We start from the raw sequence: 24,754 nt of genomic DNA on the forward strand, positions 1-24,754 counted from the left end.
ACGGCCCCTTGGCGCAAGCGCACTGAGGGCCGGCGCTCGGCGGGAGCGCGCACGCTCGCGGCCGCGTGCGTCACAACCCGGGCTCCCGCCCCGCCCGTCCCGCTCGCCCGCTCGTCGGTGCCCGCGGCGGCGGCGGCGGCGGCGGCGGCGGCGGCTGCGGCTGCCCAGTGACAGCGGCGGCGGCGCCAGGCCGGCCGGAGTAGCGTAGGGTGGTGGGGCCCGGAGACACACACCCTGCCAAAGGGCGGCGTGGCGCGAGGAAGGCCCGACCCGGGTCGCGCGTGAGGAGACCTCGCGGGGCGCCAGGCGAGAGGCCGGCGTGAGGGAGCGCCCGCCTAGGCGGTGGCCGCCGGCGGCCCGGTCCCGCCTGCCGCCGCCGGCATGAGCCACATTCAGATCCCGCCCGGGCTCACGGAGCTGCTGCAGGGCTACACCGTGGAGGTGCTGCGGCAGCGGCCACCAGACCTCGTCGACTTCGCGGTGGACTATTTCACCCGCCTGCGCGAGGCCCGCTCCAGAGCCTCCACCCCGCCCGCCGCCCCTCCTTCCGGCTCCCAGGATTTCGATCCCGGCGCTGGCCTGGTCGCCGACGCGGTGGCGGACAGCGAGTCGGAGGACGAAGAGGAGTTGGACGGTAGGCGGCGGGCTGGGCAGGGGTTCGCGGTACGGGGACCGAGGAAGCGGTGCCGGGGGGCGAGGGTCTCTCGAGATCCAGAGAGGGGCTGCGAGGGGCCAGGCCCGCCACCCTGGGCCGGGACCTTGGAGCCCGCGAGGGGAGTTCGTCCGGGTTCCCCAAGCCGCCGGCGTGAGCCACTTCCAAATTGAGCTCGGCGATCCTGCCAGCCCCGGAAAGCAGCGAGCGAGTTGTCAGATTCAGCTCGAGGGAAACGTGCGCGCTTTCGGCCCGCGTGCTGGCGCAGGGCCGGAGGGGCGTGGAGCCCACGGCCGCCTCGGCTGGAGAAGCTTCGCCCGGTTTCGTTGCGAAGACAAGAACGTTCGCCTACACCGACTCGAGTTTCCTAACCAGGACGGTAACTTGGGAAAGAACTCATTTTGTGAAAAGTTATCGTGCAAACTTTAAGCGTAGACAGAAATAGAAAAGGTGACCTGAACTCCCTGTATACCGTCACCCACGTTACACAGTTGAAATATCTGTCACAAATGTTTCATCTCTCTCTATATATTTTTTCTCCTTTGCTGAAGTATTTTAAAGCAAGTCCCAGCATTTCACGTTCTTTCAGTCTTGGATACTTCAGTATATGTATAAAGATATATGTATAAAGATATATTTAATTTGCCTAAAATCACTGGATCAAATGTGGTGAGGGTCAACAATACATTTTTTTCTCATATGTGGTGCAGGAAAGACGACTAGTAACACCTCTATATCTGATTTAAGCAAGATTGTCAAAAAGGAATTCCATTTTCCTTGATGGCTTCAACACAGACTTTGTCAGTTTAACGATAGAATTACCCTAGTTTTGAACAGCCAGAATTTAACAAAACAATGAAAACACTTGAGAGACAAAGTTAGAGACTTAGTGTTTACTAGCTCGCACTGAGAAAACCCCCAACAACCTAGTTTTGAGTTGAATCCGCATGTAAGTTAGGCTGGCAGGGAGTTAATTATTGGTCATTGCTATTGCAGGTTGTAAGGTTCAGTGCTGTGGACAACTTAGTTTATTCACGCTAAGAATGGAAATTGTTCGGCCGTGTTACCCTGGCTTTAATACACATTAAATTATGGGTTTTTCACCCTAAACCTGGAAATCAGAACTTATTTCACAAACCAACCCCTGCCACAGAATTGCTTTGTGGTCTAAGATAAGCCATGGAACTTGTCTGATTTCAAATTTGCTTATCTTTAAAATAGGGTTAGTGACCACAATCTCCCAGGAATAAATGTGTTTTTAAAAGGTTTATTTCAGAAGTGACTTCTGCATTTGTTTCACTGTCATAACAATAAATCACAAAGTTGTAACTTGCTTTGCAACAATATTTACCCAAAATGTTATTATTTTAGTTATTAGTCACAGGTGAGTAAAACAGAATTTCCAAGTTTTGTGTCATGTCTTCATTTTTTGGTCATTTTTTATATATTTTTCAAAGTTGAATTGACTCAAATCTTTGTAACCCTGTGCTTTATTTTACTGGTATTTAATTTTTTTGTTTATATCTCTTCAGTGGCTGTGCTAAGTATAATTATAGCAGTCAACACAAGGTGAACTTCTGTTTACAGATAATAGACTAAAAATACACTGCACACAGTGAGATACCACTTCATAACCATGTGGTTGGCTATTATGGAAAAAAAAAACAAAACAGAAGAGCAAGTGTTGGTGAGGATGTAGTGAAATTGGAACTCTTGCTTACTGCAGGTGGGGATGTAAAATGTCCTGGCTGCTGTGGAAAATGGTTTGACTTTTCCTCAAAAAGTTAAACATAGAATTACTGTGTGATCAAGCAATCCCACTATGTGTATACCCCCAAAGAACTGAAAGCAGGGAGTCAAACAGATACTTGTATGCTGGTGTTCATTGCTGCATTAATTCACAACAGCCAAAAGATAGCCCAAGTGTTCTATAGACAGATGAATGTGTTATATATACAAGCTGTGGTATATATGTACAATGGCACACTATTCATCCTTAAAAGGGAATGAAATTCTGATGTATACTACAGCATGGATGATTCTTTTTTTTTTTCCAACAACGTTTCATATTTATTACTGAGTCTCATAGACTGATAGTGAGGAAACAAAGACCATCAGGAGCCAAGTATTACAGTAGTGATGTTCTTTTTTTCCTTAGTAGTGATGTTCTCACTGTGATTTGGCTGGTTAAAAAAGTTGCCTTAACATGTGTGCCACTTTTTATGTGAGGCTTCTTATAGACCCAGCTTGGTTCTTCTCCAGTGTCTTCTCTGGGAATTGTACCTGATCTTATTGCCAGTTTTCATTCGAATCCATTGAGGAATGGGCCAATTCCGCTTTTGTTTCTTGGCCAGGAATCACTTGATCCTGAAAGTCTTGTGAGATGATATGGTGAGGAGAGAACTCAACCGCACATAAGATGGCGGAGAAGAGAAAAGAGGAAGAGCGTGGATGATTCTTGACGACATTATGCTAGTATAATATGCTAGACACAAAAGGACAGATATTGTATGAATCCATTTATATGAAGTACCTGGAATAGGCAAATTCATGGAGACAGCAGAATAGATTACTAGGAGTTGGGGAGAGTGGACAGTGGGGAGTTACTGTTTAATGAGGGCAGAGTTTCTGTTTGGAATGATGACAAAGTTTTGAGGTTGGATAGGGGTGATGGTTGCACAACGTTGCAAATGTACTTAATACCATGAATTGTACACTTCAGTGGTTGAAATGGTAAATTTTATGTTATGCAGAAAACATATATTTTTGAAAAGATAAGAAATACTAGGATTAGGATGACCGAAAAGTTCATTCGGGCTTTTCTGTAACATCATACAGAACACATTGCATATCCGGAGATTAGGAACATTAGGATAATAAGTCCACAGTACCTAAAATTAGAAATAGGGTATATAGTATGAGAACCATAATATATCAGAGACTTTATTTAGTAGGGCTTCCCTGATAGCTCAGTTGGTATACAATCTGCCTGCAGTGCAGGAGACTCCTGTTCTAATCCTGGGTCAGGAAGATCCCCTGGAGAAGGGATAGGCTACCCACTCCAGTATTCCTGGGCTTCCCTAGTGGCTCAGCTGGTGAAGAATCCACCTGCAGTGCTGGAGACTTGGGTTCGATCCCTGGGTTGGGAAGATCCCCCTGGACAGGGGAAAGGCTACCCACTCCAGTATTCTGGCCTAGAAAATTCCATGGACTGTATAGTCCATGGGGCTGCAAAGAATCGGACACGACTGAGTGATTTTCACTTTCACTTCACTTAGTAAGGTCCTGAATGGCTAACCACCAATTCAGTTTATGAAAGTGTATGTTGCTAGAAACACTCAAAAAGCTTCACTAATTGTTATTGGTTTAGTTTAACAACAGTTTGATATCAAACAACACATCAAATATGAAGTATTAGAATGAATATTTCATTCTTGGGAAAGCCTGAAGAGTTCAGACTTTCTTGACTTATTAATAACTTACTCTGACTGCATCCTCATAGGAATAATAACTTGGCATCTAGACTTGATTCACTTCTGTAATTACAGTAAAACATATTTGTGGGTCTCAGCATTTTTTTCTTTTTTGGATTTTGGAGACATAATTCATATACCACATAATTAACCCATTTAAAATGTTTAGTTCATTGGTTTACTGTATCTACAAGATATGTACAACTGTCACCACAGTCAGTTTTAGAACATTTTTATCACCCCCCCCCCAAAAGACACCCCGTACACTTCAGCTATCACCTGCCCACATCCCTATTCTCCTCAGTTTTAGACAATTACTGATTTCCTTTCTGTCTCTATGAATGTGCCTGTCCTGGCCAGTTAATTTAAATGGAATCATAAAGTATATGGTCTTTTTGCTTCTGGCTTCTTTCCCTTAGCATAATGTTTTCAAACTTCATCAATATTGTAGCATATATTAGTGCTTCATCCCTTTGTATTGCTGAAACCTGCTCCATTGTGTGAATCTGCCACATTTTGTTTGTCCATCCAGCAATTGATGGCCACTTAGGTTGTTTCCACTTGTTTATTGTTACGAATAATGCTATTGTGAACACTCCTGTGTATAAGTTCCTGTGTGGATGAGGGTTTTCATTTCTTTCTGGTATATACACAGTAGTAGAATTCTTGCACCATGTGGTAACTCCTATACTTCATATTTTGAGAAACTAATTGTTTTCCTAAAGTGGCTGTGCCATTTTACATTTTCTAACCAGCAGTGTAAGAGGGTTCTGATTCCTCTCCATCCTTGTCAATGCTTTTTATCTTTTTTATTATAGCCAGCCTAGTGGGTAGAAGAAGGCAGTGGCACTCCACTCCAGTACTCTTGCCTGGAAAATCCCATGGACGGAGGAGCCTGGTAGGCTGCAGTCCATGGGGTCGCTAAGAGTCAGACACGACTGAGTGACTTAACTTTCACTTTTCACTTTCATGCATTGAAGAAGGAAATGGCAACCCACTCCAGTGTTCTTGCCTGGAGAATCCCACGGATGGTGGAGCCTGGTGGACTGCCGTCTATGGGGTCACACAGAGTCGGACACGACTGAAGCGACTTAGCAGTGGGTAGGAAGTAGTAGCTACCTCATTGTAGCTTCACTTTGCAGTTTCCTAGTGATATTGAGCATCTTTCCATGTGTGTGTTGGTCATTTGTGTATCTTTGAAGAAATGTCTATTCAGGTCCTTAGTCCACTTTTTTAAATTGGTTTGTCTTTTTATTGGTAAGTTCTGAGAGTTCTTTGTATATTCTAAACAAGTCCTTTACCAGATATATGACTAAAAAATACACTCTGCATTTAGCAGGTTGTCGTTTTTTGATACTGTCTTTTGAAGCATGAGTTTTAAATTTTTACTAAGTCCAGTGTATCGTCTTTTATTGTTTGTGCCTTGCTGCTGCTGCTACTGCTAAGTCGCTTCAGTCGTGTCCCGATTCTGTGCGACCCCATAGACGGCAGCCCACCAGGCTCTGCCGTCCCTGGGATTCTCCAGGCAAGAACACTGGAATGGGTTGCCATTTCCTTCCCCAATGCATGAAAGTGAAAAGTGAAAGTGAAGTCGCTTAGTCGTGTCCGAATCTTCATGATCTCATGGGTATCTTATTTAAGAAGCCATTGCCAGACCCAAGGTCATGAAGATTAACCTCTCTGTTTTCTTGTATGAGTTTTACAGTTTTAGCTTTACATTTAGATTGTAGTACTTTGGGGTTTGTTTTTTTTTTTTTGGCCACACAACGTAGGAGAGAACTTAGTTCCCCAGGCAAGGATCAAACCTGTGCCCTGTGCAGTGGAAGTGTGGAATCTTACGCACTGGACTGCCAACGTCCCTAGGTTGTAGTACATTTTTGTTATTTTTTGTTTAAGAAGTAAGGTACTTCATTCTTTTATATGTGGTTTTTCCAGCACCACTTTTTTTTTTTTTTAGTATTTATTTATTTGGCTACACCAGATCTTAGTTGCACCATGTTGCAACTTAGTTGCGGCATGTGGGATCCAGTACCCTGATCAGGGATTGAATCTAGGCCCGATGCATTAGGAGCACAGAGTCTTAGTTGCTGTACCACCAGGAAGTCCCCAGCACCGCTTATTAAAAAGACTATTCTTTCCCCATTTAATTGTCTTGGTACTCTTGTTGAAAATCAGTTGACTGTAAATGCGAGAGTCTGTTTTGAACTCTCAGTTCTATTCCATTGATCTGTATATCTGACTGTGTGCCACTCGTGCATTCCTTGACTACTGTAGATTTGTAGTAGTTTTGGAATCAGGAAATGTGAAATTTCCAACTTTGTTCTTTTTCAGAGTTGTTTTGCCTATTTGCATTTCCATATGAATTGTAGGATTAACTTGTCAATTTCTGCAACAAGGCCAACTGGGATTTTGATAGAAATTGCATTGAATTTGTAGATTAATTTGGCGAGTATTGTCTTCTAACAATGTTAAGTCTTCAGATCTGTGAATATAGAATGTCTTTTCATTTATTGAGATCTTCTGTAATTTCTAAATTAAAGAACCACAAGTGTCTTGTAGTTTTTAGACTATAAAGTTTCCACTTCTTTTATTAAATTTATTCCCAAGTAATTTATTTCTCATGAAGTGATTGTAAATGAAATTGTTTTCTTAATTTCATTTTCAGATTGATCATTGCAAATGTATAGAAATACAGTTATTTTTAAGATATTGATCTTGTATCTTGCAGTCTTGCTGAACTTATTAGTTCTCTAGTTTTTTAGTGGATTCCTTAGGATATTTCCCAAGCATTTTTTATTCCACAGTGTATACCACATAACAGTTGGAGTTGGTTTAAACTGCATTATTGGAACTTTTTTGAGACTTGTGTAATTATAATAATATTTCTACAGTTCACATATCTGGGATATCTGGATCTCTCAGGAGGATTTTGACACAGTTGAACCAGCCCTCTTTGAAACTTTCTCCCTCCTTGGCATCGGTGTCTTTATTCCCCTGTGTCTTGACTCTCTCACCTCTGTCCTTTAAATGTCTGTTGATGATCCCCTGAATTTGGTTTGTTTACTGTTTCTCCCTCGGTGACAGTTCCCTTCCTAAGCATTGAACCTGCCTTGAACCTGGACCTTCAGAATCAAAACTTGCTGTTAGACACACACACTATTTATGATTGTCTTGTCAGCTGGTCACCTCTCATTCATCTCTCAAACTCATGATGCCTAAAACTAATGTTGTCAACTTAGCTGTCACACAGTTCTGTTTTCTCTGCAGTCACCTTTTTCTGATTTCTTCAGCAAGAAACTCAGAAATCCATCACTTTCTTCCTCTCTCTTTTGCACTCTTTCACTTTCATTTATTTTGATCTCTGGGTTCCCCCATCTTCTCCTTCCCTACTGTCCCTTCCCTGCCTTAGGTTTGCTTTTTATTACTTCTTAAAAGAGAAAAATTATTTGACTGCACCAGGTCTTAGTTGTGGCATGTGAACTTTCAGTTGCAGCATGTGGGATCTAGTTCATTGTCCAGGAATTGAACCCAGGCCCCCTGCATTGGGAACATGGCTTCTTAGCCCGTGGACCACCAGGGAAATCCTGATATTGCTTCTTAACTGGATGCATCCTGTAGGTCTCCCACTCATCTGTCTTCCACCCATCTATACTCTACATTGTCACCAAAATCACCTTTCTTTCCTTTTACCTCCGTGTAAAGAATTGTGGTAAACTGTATGTAATGTAAAATTTGCCATTTTAACCATTTTAAGTGTACAGTTCAGTGCCATCAGTACAGTACATTCACAATATTGTGCAGTCACCTTTCTTTTTCAGTCAGGTAAACTTTTTTTGAAGTAAAACATGCAAAAAGGTGCGCAAATCGCACATGTGCAGCGTGATTGTTCATAAAGTGTACACTGTATTTCTTCAACTTGCTCTGGAAATAACAGCTGGAGGAGACTTTTTTTTTTTACTCTTTTTCTACATTTTACGTAATTTATCCATAAATACTGTTCTGCGATTAGGACAGCTTGCATTTATTAAGCCTTTATTCTTTATTAGTCTCAGTGCTCAGTTATTTATTATGCATTATCTCATTGAATCCTCCTGATCTTTTGAAAAAGGTAGGGACTATAATTATCTCCATTTTACAGATAAGGAAATTGAGACCTAGAAACTATCCAAGACCATATAATAAGCATGGTTTGACTTTAGGCTGCATTTAATGCCATTATACTATTCATTTTATTTCATGCCTCAACTGCCTCTCATTTTTTTCTTGCCTTATTTTTTTTTTAACAGAAAAGGCTATAAGCATTTAAAATTTTCTTTACATAGCTGTCATAATGCATTTTTTATTTTGATAGAACATACATAAAATGTACTGTGGTACCATTTTCAAGTATACAGTTCAGGGGCATTCAGTACATTCATGATTTTCTGTAACTGTCACCACTATCTTGTTCTTCTTTTTCAAGATTCTTTTGAGTTTTCAGGACTCCTTGCAATTCTGTATGAATTTTAGGATCAGGTTTTCCATTTCTGCAAAACAAAAACACAAAACTTGTTTTCTTAAACTTCATACTCAGTTTGTTGATTGTGAATATATGCGGCTGCACCTGATTTTTTGTATGTTGATCTTGTACCCTGCAACTTGTGGATTCTTTAGGATTTTTCTGTATATACGATCATGTAATTTGTGAATAGTTTTATTGTTCCTTTTTGATTTGAATGCCCTTTTATTTATTTAACTTGCCTAATTGCTCTGGTAGGGTTTTCAGTACTATGCTGAATAAAGGTTACTGAAACCGGCATCAGTGGTGTTGGAAGCAGTGAAGAGGTCAAATTGGATAAAGCCAGTGTTGAAATGATTGACTGAGCTGTGATTCTTGGGGATAGAGGCTCTAGTGGGGTTGTGATGGAAGAGGTCAGGTGCCAGTGGGTCAGGGAGTGTGTGTGTGACAGAGAGAGAGAGGGAGGGAGGGAGGGAGGGAGTGAAGGAGGAAATAAAGAAGGAAAGAAGACAGAGCCTGCAGAAAATTTAGATAAAAATGGTGAGTATGTTTTGAAGAAGAAAGGACTTGGTGGTAGCTTGAAGAAGTACACATATGAAGGCAGGTCTCTGATTTTGTTTTGTTCAGTTAGAGTCACCATAAGCATGTTCACATGCAGAGGGAAAGGAGACAGTGGAGAGCTAGTGTCTGATGGAGCAAGGTCCTAGAGTCGGGGATGGGGAGCTGGATTAGAATGGAGGAGAAAAGTGGGGACATCTCATATTCAGAAATGAGAGAGGAATGCTATTTGCTTTAGCTATTATTTAATTTAAAGGATAATTTAAGGTTTACTTCTGTGTGCTCTTAATTCAAGGCTTTGTCTTTTACTTATTTGAATCTCAGAGGTGAACATCTAAGCTAAGGGGAAACAGTAGGGAGGTTTTCCAAAAAAATTTAAAGAGAACTATTGTATGACTGAGCAATCCCAGTTCTGGGTTTTTTCCAAAAGAAAGCAAAAACGCTAATTCAAAAAGATAAACACACCGCTGTGCTCAAGGCAGCATTATTTACAGAAGCAAGATAAGAATGCAACCTGAGTGCCCATTGTTAGGTGAATGGATAAAGATGTGGTATATATTTACAGGTGGAGTATTACTCAGCTAAAAGAGAGAATGACATCTTGCCATTTATGACAACATCGATGGACCTAGAGGGTATTATGCTGAATGAAATAGGTCAGACAGAGAAAGACAAATACTGTATGGTTTCACTTGTATATAGAACTTAAAAAATAAAACATTTACAAGTGTATTAAAACAGAAACAGACTAACAGATACAGAGAGCAAACTGGTGGTTACCATAAAGTCAGGGGAAGAGTGAAATTGGTGAGGGAGATTAAGAGGTTCACACTTCCAATAATAAAACAAGTATGTCACTAGGATGTAACGTACAGCATAGGGAATATAGGTAATAGGATGATAATCATTTTTTATGGTGACAGGTGGTAGCAAGTTACTATGGTGATCATTTTGTAGCATATAAAAATATTAAATTACTATGTTATACATCTGAATGGAGAAGGCAATAGCACCCCACTCCAGTACTCTTGCCTGGAAAATCCCATGGTAGGCTGCAGTCCATGGGGTCGCTAAGAGTCAGACACCACTGAGCGACTTCACTTTCACTTTTCACTTTCATGCTTTGGAGAAGGAAATGGCAACCGACTCCAGTATTCTTGCCTGGAGAATCCCAGGGATGGTGGAGCCTGGTGGGCTGCCGTCTATGGGGTCGCACGGAGTCAGACACGACTGAAGGGACTTAGCAGCATACATCTGAAATTAATATAATATTGAAAGTCAATTATATTTCAAATAAAAAAAGATAACATGATCTGCTAGGGCTCTTCTGGCATTTTGTATCATCACAATAAGTTTTTCTCATGTATGTATTTTTTCCTGTTTAGTGTAAAATGTAGTGTATGACTCTTTGGAATTAAAAGGTAATCCTGGGGCTTCCCTGGTGATCCAGTGGTTAAGACTCCACGCTTCTACTGCAGATGAGGCCAGGAAAAAAAAAGAAAAACAGGCATGTTTATCTTATATTATTTCTTTTGCATTTGAGATTCTATTTAAATGAATTTAAGATTAAAAAATAGATGGTTTGAGTTTTTAAGTCCAAGCCCTGATATCTGCTAGGGAATTTGTTAATAACAGTTTTCAGATGTGATACCCACAAGATAATGTGTGTGAAGACAGTGACTAAAGATGTCAAGATTTGGATGAAGATTTTGTTGGTAAACCAGTGGCCGGAGAATTATCGTTCAGTTTGCAATGTTACTGTTTTTTTTTCTGCGGTATTATTATTAAACCTTTTTTTTTAGACATCCATTATTTTTAAACAAAAGTAGAACGATGATTAGAGGAGAATTTGCTTCATGCTGTAAATGCTTGATGACTGTCTTCAGAAAGATTATTAAAGCTTTTTGTTTGGTGACTCTGTGATCATTAACAGGACAACTGCTCTGTCTTACTCTTACCAAACCAAGAGTCCAGTGTTCAACTAATGGGTTGGTTTCTCAACTCACAGAGAAGTCATGTCTGATTGGTGATGCTCTGGGTTTTGTTTTGTTTTGTTTTTTTTTTTTTCTGTTGATAGTGATCCACAGATAATTCTCAGAGTATGGTTCAATTTAATGCATACCAGATTTTTAAGTGTTGTGTAGGTCTAGCATATGATTGGGATCTGAAATGCCAACAAGTGAGAGAGGGATTTAACACCCTAAAATGAGTGGTCTTGTATAGCTTTTTTCATGCTTTCTTTATTTTTGTAAGTTGGCTAGGGAGTTTTCACAGTTTGTTTTTGTTGAATAATAAAGAACATGTCTGGCCTTTGTCCCAGATTCCTGGCACAGAACTTCTAAAACTCTTAGAATTTCCCAAGTAATGGAAATATTTTTGTTATACATAAGCCCCCTTGGATCAGACTTGAGTTTATGTGAATGAGATGATTCAAAATGGGGCCTGGTCACCAGAAAAACCAACCATGTAATTAGGACATTGGAGCTTTGAGCCAATCTGACCTCTGGGGAAAGTTGAGGGACTGGAGGTTGAATTTAACGTTGTAGCCCATGATTCAGTCAGTCATATCTGTGGAATGAAACCCCAATAAAGCTCTGGACATGAAAGCGTGGCAGAACTTCCTGGCTGATGATACGCTGGAAAGGTGAAGCACCCTGTTTCTGTGAGAAGAGACAGAGAAACTCTTCAGGGTCCTCCCTGACTGTGCTGTCTGTGTGTCTTCATTTAGCTTCTACTGCTTTGTATCCTTTATAATAAAACTGTAATAACAGGTATGTGCTTGCTTGTGTGTGTTCAGTCATCTAACTCTTTGTGACTCCGTGGACTGTAGCCCGCCAGGCTCCTCTGTCCATGGAGTTTTTCAGGCAAGAATACTGGAGTGGGTTGCCATTTCCTTCTCCAGGGGATCATCCTGACCCAGGGATCAAACCCGCATCTCCTGTGTCTCCTGCATTCTCAGGTGGATTCTTTACCCACTGAACTAGCAGGGAAACCCCCAGGAACAGGTGTGTGTGAGTGCGTGCTCAGTCATATATGATTCTTTGTGACCCCATGGACTGTGGCCTGCCAGGCTCCCCTGTACATGGAGTTTTTCAGGCAAGAATACTGGAGTCGGTTGCCATCTCCTAAAGTCCTGTGAGTTGTTGTAGCAAGTCAAACCTGAGAGTTGTGGGAACCTGTGAATTTGTAACCAGTTGGTTAGACATGTTGGTGGCCCAGGACCACTGAAGTGCAGCTAGCAACTGGAGTAAGGGCAGTCTTGTTGGGGACCATGTCCCTGAAATGTGGACTCTGGTGCTACTCTGAGGGTTAGCATCAGAATTGTATTGAGGTTTACCAGTTGGTGTCAGAATAGTTTTATATTCCTGTTACAATTCAACTTAAATTAGTGGCCAGATGTGAGTTGATGAGGTGTTATACCCAAGAAGGGGGGCATGGCTTTTAGTCCTTTCTGGCCCAATTAGGGCCTCATTCATTCAGTCCATCTACGTTTAGTGTCTGTGTATGACAAGGTCTGTGCCAGACAAAAGGTGGTAGGAACGTCCCCATACTTATTCCTTAGGAGTTTTTAATGTAATGTAGTAGACACCTGGAATTTTTGCATTCTGTGGTAGAGAAGGAATCTCAGCTCTTGGATTGGCATTTTCATTCTTTGGCAGGACACTGGGGCTGGGTTAGAGATGGGTTTTCTAGGCAGTGAGTACTTTAGGACCAGAGAGATGTCCAGAGGATGGGGACAGGGGGTTGTGGGTGCCAATGGTTGTTTCAGAATAAATGACTGTTTGCTGGCTGGATGTGTGTATTAGGGCAGTGTTTTCGGAGAGAGGTTAAATGGACCACTGTATCAGAATTTCTCTGTCCCCTGGCTCCCCTATCCCCTCCCAGGAATGCTGGTTTTCTTTTCTACCCTTTTTTTAGTGATGGAACGTGTCAATGGACAGTAGTAAAATGAATAGTGTAATATCCCCCATCGTCTCTTTATCCCCAACTCTGTTAACTCTTGGGCGGTGACTTGATTTATAGTGTTTGCTAATTTCTCTTGGGGAGTCTTTACCCATGTATTTACTATACCAGTATCAAGCTACCACACAATTTCACTGAACAAGAAGTTAGGTAAAGATTTTCAGAATCAGTTCTCCTGACCCCAGCTCGTGACTCAGACTACCTTCCTCTTTTATTACTTTTTTAAATATCAAAAATAATTTTATCCATAAGTATTTAGGTTTATGTCCCTCAGGACTAGTTCTAAAAATATATCCACAAAACTTTTACCATATCTAAAATAAACAATAATTCATTAATATCTAATATTCAATCTGTATTGACACTTCTCCACACATCTTCAGATAAGGTCAAGAATTACATTTGACTGCCTTATCTTTTAAGCCTCCTTTAGTCTGTAGGATCTTTCTTGATCTCTCTCGTTTTCTTTGAAGACTATTTGTAGAATAAAGTTTATTTTATAGAGTTTTGCTGATTGCATCGCCATGATGTTTGCATCAAAGTTCCCCATCCCCTGTTTTTCCTCTCATTTCATAATTGGCACTAGAGCAGTGGTTTTCAAATGAGGTTCCAGGATCAGTAATATCAGCATCATCTGGGAAACTTATTAGAAATACAGATTCTTAGCTTCACTCCAGGCCTGTTGAATCAGAAACTCTGAAGAAGAGGCCTTCAGTCTTCTCAATGATTCTGGTGTATCGTAAAGTTTGAGGACCACTGCTACGTCAGCTTGATCAGATTCCGGTTTGTCTCTCGCCCATCTCACTGCCTTACCCTCACCAACAATGGTAGGTGTCAGGGAGATGCAGTAGAATGAGGAAGGGACAGACAGGAAAGGTGAGCTGCCAGCCTCCCAGGGAGTGAGGAGCACAGCCACGCTGCGTCTGGTGTCTGAGTTCTACTCAGGAGGAAGTTTTTACTGTCCAGTGGGTACCTCCACAGTGCTTTATCAGACAGACTGCCTTGATCATGAAGAACACTTATTTCTGAATTTGCTGACCTCGAATGCTTAGAAACATCTCTTTATTTTGTATCTTACAAAGTCTCACTATGCAGAGAGTTACCGTCTTCATGTTACTTAGTTACCGTCTTCATGTTACTTAGTTTCTACAGGTGGTCAGCATGAATACTTTTTAGACTTCTCTCATTGCTGTAGAAAAATACAAATGTTCCAACTTTGCCTGCTTCCTTTCCAACTGACTTCCTTTAGTTTAGTTCATTAAATGTATTATAATTTCACCCCACAAAATCAAGATGAGCTCAGTCACAAAAGTGGCAAAATGGTAGAAACAGTTATAAAGTAGTTAAGACTTTTTAAAAAGGTCATTCCATGTAAAAAAATTTTTTCTAATTAAATGAAAAAGAAGTGCTGGTCGTTGGGGATGAGAGTCTTCAAGAAAGAAGATTAAATGGAACGTGTCTGTAAAAAGGTAGGGCACATGTGCTCTGGTCCAGCTCCATTTTTGGTCGCATCCCTAACCTCAGCACTTCCTTCATTGTGCGTCTCAGTGTCTCCAGGCCAGAAAGTGGGTGTCCTGTGCCTGGACTGCAGGCTCTCACTTCTTCACCAAGTAGGCTTGGGAATCAACTCCACTAGATTTGAGTATTTATGGAGGAGTGTTTGTTGACCTTATATAGAAATTCTACTTAATAGGGTATTTGAGCAAATTGAACAGGATAGATTGAGAGTACTAAGGTGCCTTTCTGCTTTCACATAATCACATAATCATCAACTGCCCAATTTCATATAATAAAGAACTTTTAATCTAATTGAACCTTCCTTCGGGTTCCTCCTCCAAAGCTGTTTCCCTGAACATTTGTCTTCCAGAAAAGTATTTGGTGATGCGGGGAGAGAAGGAAATAGAAGCAGAGGTACATCACCGTTATACTAAAAGTGGTGTGGGGAGTCAAATTTGATTCTGTTGGGCTACAGTTTCATAAGCCAGGTCTTAAAATTTTCAGGTATCTCAGATTTTGCTCCTAGTAGCATGCACACTAATTCTGGCCTTAAAGGAATGGAAAGAAATGGTAGCAGAGTGGAAGCTAATGAAACAGTTGAACAATGAATTATATTTTCTTGTTCGGATAGTGGTTTTTGTCACATCTCCTCCTACTGGATATGTGATACATTGTTCAAAGCAAATGAGGATGTCCAGGATAAGCCATTATTTAATCAGTGAGAATGAATATGCCCCTGCAGATGTTTTCACAAATATTTAGATAAACATTTTAACTTTAGTGTTTCTAAAGAAAAATAAATGATCAAAGTAACTTCTACCTATTATCAGTAATTGTAACAGATAATCCTTTGAAGAACAAAGATTCAAGGCCAGCAAGAAAGCAGTTATTGTAAAGTTTTTCAGCATCAAGTCACAGAGGAGAGGAGAGAGTATCATTTTTTTTTTTTAAGATGATAGTGAATAAAAATTTGTTAGCTCTTCAGAAATAAGGATTTTTAGCAGTAATAAATAAAACTGTTTACATCAGTCATTAGAAATGCAAATCAAAACCATGATGAGACACTACTTTAAACCCACTGTTATAACAATAAAAAAGTATTAACAAGTGTTGACCAAGATATGGAAGAACTGGAACCCTCCCATCCTGCTAGTAGGAGTGGAAAATGGAAAACAGTCTGGCCGTTCCTCAAAAACTTAAGTATGGAGTTACCATACAACCCACCAATTTCACTCCTAGATGTATACCCAAGAGAAATGAAAACGTGTAAAATGTGTATACATGAAGGTTCATAGTAATGTTATTCTTAATAGCCAAAAAGTGGAAAAAACCCAGGTGTTCACCAGCTGATGAATGGATAGATGAATGTAGTATATCCATACAGTGAAACTGTCTGACAACAAAAAGAAATGAAGTACTAAAAGGTGCTGTGAAAGGCCACATATTGTATTCTGCTTATACAAAATGTCCAGAAAAGGCAAATCTATAGAGACAGTAAATTACTGGTTGCCTGGGGCCAAGGGGATTGGGCGGAATGGGGAGGGAGTGCTAATGGATATAGGGTTTCTTTTTGAGGTGTGGAAAAAGATCTAAAATTGATTATAGTAATGGAGACACAATTCTTTGAATATACTAACAACCGTTGCATACTATAAATGGTTAACTATGTGATATGTGGATTATATCTCAATAAGGCTATCACATTAAGAAAAATAAAGCTTTTTTTTTTCTTCCCATCTTATCTCTTGCTATTGCAATCCCAGGCCCCCCCGAGAGGTTAAGCTGTCAAGTACAGTTATGGTTACTTCTGTTTTTCTTTATATTGACTCAGTCTTTGTACTTAAAATGAACTTAAGTGGGGAAAACAAAAAGTTTTTAAAAGAACTGTTAATGCTGATCTTGGAAAAGTACTCAGTTTTGGACCAGGTTCATCAGTAAATTTTGATTAGTTGGTAAGTACTAATATTTGATAAACTGAATTAGTCTCATGTCAAGATTCCAAATGCAGATTTCTACCGGGGGCTCTAAATGTCATTTAAAAAGACATTTTAGACATTACAAGAAAGAAGGTGCATTCACACAGTTACACTGATGTGAGTGTTACCTGGTGGCATCCCCAGGCTGATTTTGGATGTTGTCCTTCCATGGCTGAGAGCATGGGCTATGAAGCTGAGAGTGCCTGCGCTCAGTCTGGTTCCACCTTTGTTAGTAGAATGAGTTATTTAACCTTTCTTTCCTTAGATTCTTTATCTAAGTGTAATAGTACCTCATAAGTTTCTGTACTTAATGACTTCATAAATATGATAGTACCTCATAAAGTTTGTATCAGAGTTAAGTGACTTAATAACCATGAAGTGTTCAGGGCAGATCTTGGCACATAACTTTTTTTTTTTTTTTTCCTTGACCAAGACGCATGTGGGATCTTAGTTCCCTGACCAGGGATCAAATTGGGAGTGCAGAGTCTTAACCACTGGACCTCCAGGGAAGTCCCTTCCTGGCACGTAAATGTTATATGTTTTTATTTATTTTCATCTCCATAATTTTCAGCATTGTTTGTTATCTGGATCAGCAGAATTTCCTTTTGGCTTCTGCATTGACCAAGATTAGGTTTTTTAGATATATATATGAAGAAAACGGAAACATTACTTTGGAAAGATAAATACGCCTCTGTGTTCACAGCAGCATTCTTTAGCCAAGATACAGAAGCAACCTGAGTGTCCATCAGCCAATGAATGCAGATGAAGATGTGGCGCAGGGGCTTCCCTGGTGGTTGAGTGGTTAAGACTGTATTCTCTCGTGTAGGGGACATAGGTTCCATTTTTGGTTGGGGAACTAAGATCCCGCATGAATCATGGACCCAAAAAAAACCAGATGTGATGTATACGTACACATACACACACCCAGTGGAATATTAGCCATAAAAATGAGTGAAATCTTGTCATTTGCAGTAGCATGGATGGACCTGGAAGGTATTATGCTCAGTGGAAAAAGTCAGACTGAGAGGGAAATATGGTATGTTTTAGCTTATATGTGAAATCTAAAAAATAAAGCAAATGAATAAATATAAAAAACAGAAACAGACTCACAGATACAGAGAATTGGTGGTTACCAGTGGGGAGAGGGCTGAGGGAGGAGGGGCAAGATAGGGGAAGGGAATTAAGAGGTACAGACTACTAGGTATAAAGTAAATAAGATATAAGGATGTAATGTGTGGCACAAGGAGTATAGCCAATGTTTTGCAGCAACTTTAAATGGATATAGTCTATAAAATTTATTGAATTATTGTGTTACACAGTTGAAAGTGAAAGTCGCTCAGTTGTGTCCGATTCTTTGAGAGTCCGTGGAATTCTCCAGGCCAGAATACTGGAGTTACCCTTTCCCTTCTCCAGGGGATCTTCCCAACCTGGGTATCAAACCCAGGTCTCCCTCATTGCAGGAGGATTCTTTACCAGCTGAGCCACAAGGGAAGTCCATTATACAGCTGAAACTAATGTAATATTGTAAAGCAACTATACTTCAGTTTGAAAAAGATTAGCTTTGTCTGTAAGTGGCAAAAAATTCAGGACAAGTAGAACAGGGGGCTTCATGAGGTTAGGGATCCATGTCCTGCTACTTTGCAAGCCTTTTCCTATTCTTTTCCAGAGTTGAAAGACAAAGGGTAATTAAAACACATAGAATTCATAGTGTAAGTTTGCTAAGGTAAAATAAATCCCAGGAGAAATAGCCAAAACAGTTGATGCAGTTGCCCCTGGGGAGCAGGAATTGCAAGTAGGGAGAGATGGATTAGAAGAGGGCTCTGTTTTATTGATGTTTTCTTCGTTATAGCCTTATAGTACTAATTGGCTTTTAAATTTATGACATGTTAAAGTTTGATGACAAGATTTTTAGAAAATTAGGGTTATTTCATATAATGATTGTCAAACTTTTTTCTAACTTAACAGTATATCTATCTTGAAGGTCTCCCTGGCAGTTCATGTAGGTCTGTGGCATCCTAAATTTTAATGTGTGCATAGAAGTTCATACTCTAGCTATACCAGTATTTCCTTAACTTCTTTTTCTAGACAACTATTATTTTCACTTTTTCTGTTACCTAAAATACTATAGTGATTATAGTATTACATATAGTATTTTATATACATATATAAAACATATTCTTAAAAGTGGAATTATTGCTAGGTCAAAGGCAGTTCACAGTAAAAGTTTTGACAGAAACTGCCAGATTTTCTTCCAAAATTTTGAGATCACTCTGATGACTGTGTGGGGGATAGATTGATGTAGAGCAAAATGGGCTGTGGGAAGACAGGTTTGGAGGCTGTTGCAATCATCCTGGCAAGAAATGATGCCCTTCAGACTGGGGTGGATATGGAGAAAGGTAGACCGATTCAAGAAACAAGAGTGGGTGGGAGAGCAGATGGAATTGTTAATGAAGCAGATGTGAGCAATGAACGAAAGGAAGGAGTCAGGATGATTCAGGTGGACCCGTGACATCAATTAAAGTTGTCATGTGAGATGAAACTTGCTTGCCATGACCAGATTAGATGAATTCATAAATGCTTTGCCACTCTGACATTTTATAACTTGGGGGTCCATGACAGCACCCTTATTTATAGACTGAATGAAACGCATATTGAATACTTTTTCTTTTATAATTGTAGATGTATAACTTCAGTTGATGTTGTTACGGAGCAAACATTGAGTTTATCACTAAACGATACAGATTTTAATCTGTAAATCGTTAGACTCCTTTTATTTTCCTTCTGTCTGCAGCAACACATCTGACCAGTGCACTACCTCCTTCCACCAGCTGTAGTCAAGAGTGATCTTTATAAAATACAGTCTGTGATGACTCCCTTTGCTCCAGTTTCTTCATATTGAACAGAAATGCTGTGTCCACAGCTGATCCACTCACAGGGATCATTTCCAAGTGGTTCTCTCCAACTCCACTTTGTCTGGGGGTGTCTGAGCCCCCATCCTCTTTCCGTTGGTCTCACAGGTGTTCAAGACTGGGGGGAAGTAGAGAGCCCTCAGGTGGGGAATCAGTGGAGCAAAGGGATGGATATTCTATACTAGAAGACTTTGCTGCCACTCCCTAGTATTGGAATAGGGAATCCTTTCTTCTTCTTTCAACTGGTACTTCATCTCTCATTAAGCCTTGGCCACTCTGTTCCATATATTCCCTTCTGGTTTTGCAGTCATATCCAAGGGAATCTTTTTCAGGTTAAATCTTTGTTCCTGCTCTTCTCCCCTAGCTGAACAAAAAAGAAAAGGCATAGAGATAACCATAGTTTATTACTTCTGAACATGGCTCTGCCACAGGTTGGCTTCCAAAGTGACCCTTGCCCACCTCTTCTCCCTCATCTCTGTGTTCCTCTCCCACATTGCTCATGCCGTACCATACGTCTTTCATTTCCCCAAATCCTAAGTCCACTTAGCTTCCATCCCAACCATGCCTAGACCTGACTATAGGCCCAGGCCTTCCTGGGCTTTCTGTAGGCACTCTTCCTGTGTGCTCACAGAACACTCTGTACTCGCCTTTGTTGTAGTATCAGTAGATATCACATCCTTATGGTGATAATTATTGGTCATTTTTAGATAGCTCCTAAGATCTTTGTTGGGCCTTCCTTGTGCTCAGCTGGTAAAGAATCTGCCTGCAACGCAGGAGACCTGGGTTTGATCCCTGGGTTGGGAAGATCCCCTGGAGAAGGGAAAGGCTACCCACTCCAGTATTCTGGCCTGGAGAATTCCATGAACTGTATAGTCCATGGGATTGAAAAGAGTCGGACACGATTGAGCGACTTTCACTTTCAAGATCTTTGTGGGCAGGGGCCATATCTGAATCACTTTTATTCATATTTCCCCACTAGATCGCACAGTGCCTGTCATAGAAGGGCTCAGTAATTATTTGTTGAATGAATGAATATGTTTTTGGCACCAACCAATATTGAATTTATTGATTTTCATAAAGCCAATATTGATTTTTATTTAGCTCAAGGATAGAGGAAATAATACAGAAGAATAATATAGAGGAAAATTGTGATTTTGGAAGAGGCTACTTTAATTATAGTTGGAAGCCAGGTTGCAAAAGCCTCAAAAAAAAGAAAAAAGTGGTCAGAAGTTTGATATTGGAGGGAAGTATTTATGTGCATAATATAGCTAGAGGCCCAGCAGGGTCTGCTAGGAGTTCTCTCTGGGTAGATTGTGGGAAGATGGATATCAGATGTTGGACAGACTAGAGAAATAGTTCAATGGGATGGACTTCATTATCATCATATAGTCACAGGTACTGGCAGAAACTACCATACCAGGGCAAACATACTGTTGGAGTTTTTGCTCTAAACTTCAATGACCATGTACCTTGTTCAACCAGCACAAGATTCTAGAAAGAGTAAGTGAAGAAAGGATAGCAGCATTCTTTCCCTCTTCTGACCCTCAGAGAAAGCAGAATTAATTTGTGTGAACTTATGGAAGATACTTTATCTTTTCTCTTTTCCTTCTCTTTTCTTAATTGTGAACCAAGAGTGAGTCCTATAGTTTACTGATTGGGTCTCAGAACCCTAACTGGGTTGTGCTCAGTTGCTTCAGTCGTGTCCCACTCTTTGCGACCCCACTGACCCGTAGCCTGCCAGGCTCCTCTGTCCGTGGGATTTTCCTGGCAGGAATACTGGAGTGGGTTGCCGTTTCCTTCTCCAGGGAATCTTCACAACTCGGGGATCAAACCTGAGTCTCCGTGCCTCCTGCACGGCAGATGGATTCTTTACCACTGAGCCATTAGCCAGCACTTTTTCTTGGGCTTCTCTTGCTTCACTGAGTGGTCCTCCCCTGACACCCTACTTCTCCCTCATCTGTTTCCAGGCACCCTGGGATATTTCTCCAGTCCAAAAACCTTCTTGCCTTTGGGGCTTTCCTCAAGCTTTGCCCAGAGATGCACTTTCACCCCCTGGCCTATGAGGGCCCAGCACAATGTCACCCTTTGGTGGCAGCCCTTCCTGGCAGTCTCCATGTTGTGATTAACCGTGCTGAGGGGCCTGCCCTGACAGCTGCTCTGTATTCCGCTTTTGAGATTTGCTATGCTGTGCTATGTTATACTAGGCCGAGGCCCCCCAGACACAAGGCGCTCATTAACGTCCTGCTTCTGTTCTCTGCCTCTGCACACAGCTGGTGCTGCTAACATCCTCCCAGCCTGGCTTTGAGTGTGCCTATTTGCCTTCCCCGGAGTCGCAGAGTCTTTCATCCTGAGCTGTAGTAGTGTTAGTCGCTAGTTGTGTCTGATTCTTTGGGACCCCACTGACTGTAGCAGGCCAGACTCCTCTCTCCATGGGATTCTCCAGGCCATTCCCTTCTCCAGAGGATCTTCCCAACCCAGGGATTAAACCCAGGTCTCCTGCATTACACGTAGATTCCTTACCGTCTGAGCTACAGGGTTCTGCCCTGCCCTAATCGTGCTTGGGTTTTGTTCTCTAGGCTTTTGTGCCATTTCCTGCCACAGGAAAATTCTGTTATCTTGTCTATCACATTTCAATTTAAGAGAGACTTTGGGAAATGTTTTCAAATTCTCCAGATGTTCTTAATATTTACCACATAAAATATTCTGCATGCTCAAAGAACCATGTTTTAATTTTCAGAGTATGTCTGTGTTTAGGAGTTCATTTAATCAGTAATAATGATTTTTAGTTTCCATTGAGACTGCATTGGTTAATATTTTTGAGGCACATGTTTTCAGATCACATAACCTAAATTTTAAGTTTTCTTACTCCCTATCAATATTTGTTTATGATAGAAAAGGAGAGCATTTTAGGCATTGTTTTCTGCTGGAAGATTTTCTCAGATTTACACTGGTTGAATACTTGGATTCACATAAAGTCTGATCTGCTGTGTTTTGAGCTCTCTAAGCAGTGGTGAAGTTAGAATGAGTGGTCTCTGACTGCTGTAGTTACTGACTGCATCCTCTGTGTGCCTTGGCGTTGTTATCTTCTTCCAACTGCAGCTGTTTCCTCTGACCCTATAAAAGTTTTTAAGATGTGTACTAATTTAAAGTTAAATAACACATAGATTTATTAGGCAGCATGTCTGTGCCCATTTTGTTTACCTTTTCATCCACCCAGTGATCCATTCGAGCTAAATGCCTTAAGTCTCTTGTTCTTAATTACATTTTACACTGCAAGTCAGTTTTTTTTTTTTTTAAACACTTGAACTCTTTCAGTTTGTGGGAATGCTTTAGGAATTTTAAAAAGTAATTTTGTCTTTTTTTTGCATGATAGATGGAAGTAGTGATTTTTAACTTCACATTTAAAATTTTTGATTCCTTCTTTATGTCTTTGTTTTAAACATACAGTTCTTATTTTATGATAGGTCTATAATTTTTCTGTCTAGCCCTTTGAGGTATCCCCTGATAGCACCCATGCTAAATTGTTTCACTATGTGCTTTATAATTTCAGGTTGTATACTAATATTTGGTGGGGTTTTAATTATGGAAACCCCATGAGGCCTGGATTGAGGGCTTATGCTGGTGTATTTTCATCTGTTTACTGAGTGATGAGACGTGTATTTTCAAATGATCAAAGTCAACTCTCCTGCATTGCTCAAGCTTCATAAAATCAGGGATTTTTTTGTTTACTAATGTTTTCTAAATTGTCTACTACAGTGCATGGCATATACTAGGTACTTTGCTTGTATTTTTTTTTCTTTTTTTTTTAATTTGCTTGTATTTTTAATCCACTCTTTTATTGAGGAAGTAGTGACAGATTATTGTAGGTACTTTTAGGAACCACTGGGATTTTCTTTTGATTATTGGCCTATTTGTTCCGGTAACATACCTTTGACCCTGTGCTATGCAAAATGATAATTCTAATCCTATTAAGATGAGCATTTCCCTCCTTCCTGGGTCTATATTTGTTTTAGAAACTTTGCATTAGAGTTTGGCTCTCAGAGCCATCTTCAATTTCTTTTTCAGTAACCCTCAAATTTCTGTTTTTTGGAGATTAATAAGGCATATTCTGTATGCTTTTTTAAAATAAAATTAATCAGATTAATCTTCAAAGATAGAAAAACCCACCTTGTTCAAATGATATAGTTCAGTAGTAAGAATTCAGATAACCATCAAACACAAGGAATGATATAGGTGAGAAGCAGGAAAAATTAGCAAAAAGAAAAAAATTTTTTTAACTTAAAGACGTGTGATACAGTTTTCTAATTAATACGCTGACCATGGGTGGAGAAAACCCATCCATGTTGAAGGAGAGGATAACTGCATGGTTCATTTTTTTATTTTAGTGTAATACTCATTAAATTATTTCAAAAGGAAATGTAAATACTATTAGTTAGCAGGTCTTGTAATTATTTTTAAAAGAAGAAAATTTAAATGTTTGATATCGTGACATTACCAGTAAATTTAGTAGACTTCTTACTTATCTGGTGTGATACAAATTAGATAGAACTTGAATGTGAGCAGAAGAAATAAAATTGCCACTCATGTTAAAGTTATAAAGAGTTTGTTTTCAAAGACATATATATATTTTTTATGTTGTCTGTGTGTGATCATGTTGAACCACTGTCTGTGGTTGATGATGAAAGAATATGAATTTACCCACCAACTTGATATTGAGTTTCCTGGTTCTGCTGTGAAAGATCTTTACAAAAAGGGGAAATAAAGATAGGTCGTGTGACAATGATGACTAAACATTATTTTTTTTTGTTTTGCAGTTCCAATTCCTGGCAGATTTGATCGGCGAGTGTCAGGTATGTATTCTTTTTCATAACATACTACTAAAATGCTATTTTAAGATGGGATTATCTTAAATAAAAATAAGTTCATCTTTTTAATAAAAAGGTAAGTTGATAGCATTATAGAACATTATCAGAATTACCTATGATGCCTTTGTTCTGTTTCATTTTGTTTTAAATGTATATGTGCTTATTTTTAGATTACTATAGTAAGGTTGTCTCATTTATGTCATTGATATTTTTCCATGTTCATAATTATGGCTTCTAAAAACAACTTTTCGTATTACTATTTCTGGCATTCTAGATTATGCTTACCATTAATATTTTTTAAGGTTTATTTATTTTTATTTTTTGGCTGTGGTGGGTCTTTGTTGCTGCACATGGGCTTTCTCC

At 40.0% G+C, this 24,754-nt stretch overlaps 1 protein-coding gene and 1 pseudogene across 1 annotated transcript in view; one reads left to right on the forward strand and one right to left on the reverse strand.

Annotated features, from left to right (window-relative positions):
- The first annotated feature begins 34 nt into the window (after positions 1–34).
- The window catches only part of PRKAR2A (protein kinase cAMP-dependent type II regulatory subunit alpha), a 66,652-nt gene continuing 41,932 nt past the window's right edge, over positions 35–24,754 (forward strand). The window contains exons 1-2 of the mRNA XM_069562436.1: positions 35–634; positions 24,341–24,376. Coding sequence (XP_069418537.1) covers positions 382–634; positions 24,341–24,376 — 289 coding nt within the window. The 5' untranslated portion in view covers positions 35–381. The remainder of the gene's footprint in view (positions 635–24,340; positions 24,377–24,754) is intronic.
- LOC138424781 (large ribosomal subunit protein eL39-like) lies at positions 2,887–3,120 on the reverse strand (annotated as a pseudogene).

This window comes from Ovis canadensis, chromosome 19, assembly GCF_042477335.2.
Source record: "Ovis canadensis isolate MfBH-ARS-UI-01 breed Bighorn chromosome 19, ARS-UI_OviCan_v2, whole genome shotgun sequence".
NCBI classification, from domain to species: Eukaryota; Metazoa; Chordata; class Mammalia; order Artiodactyla; family Bovidae; genus Ovis; species Ovis canadensis.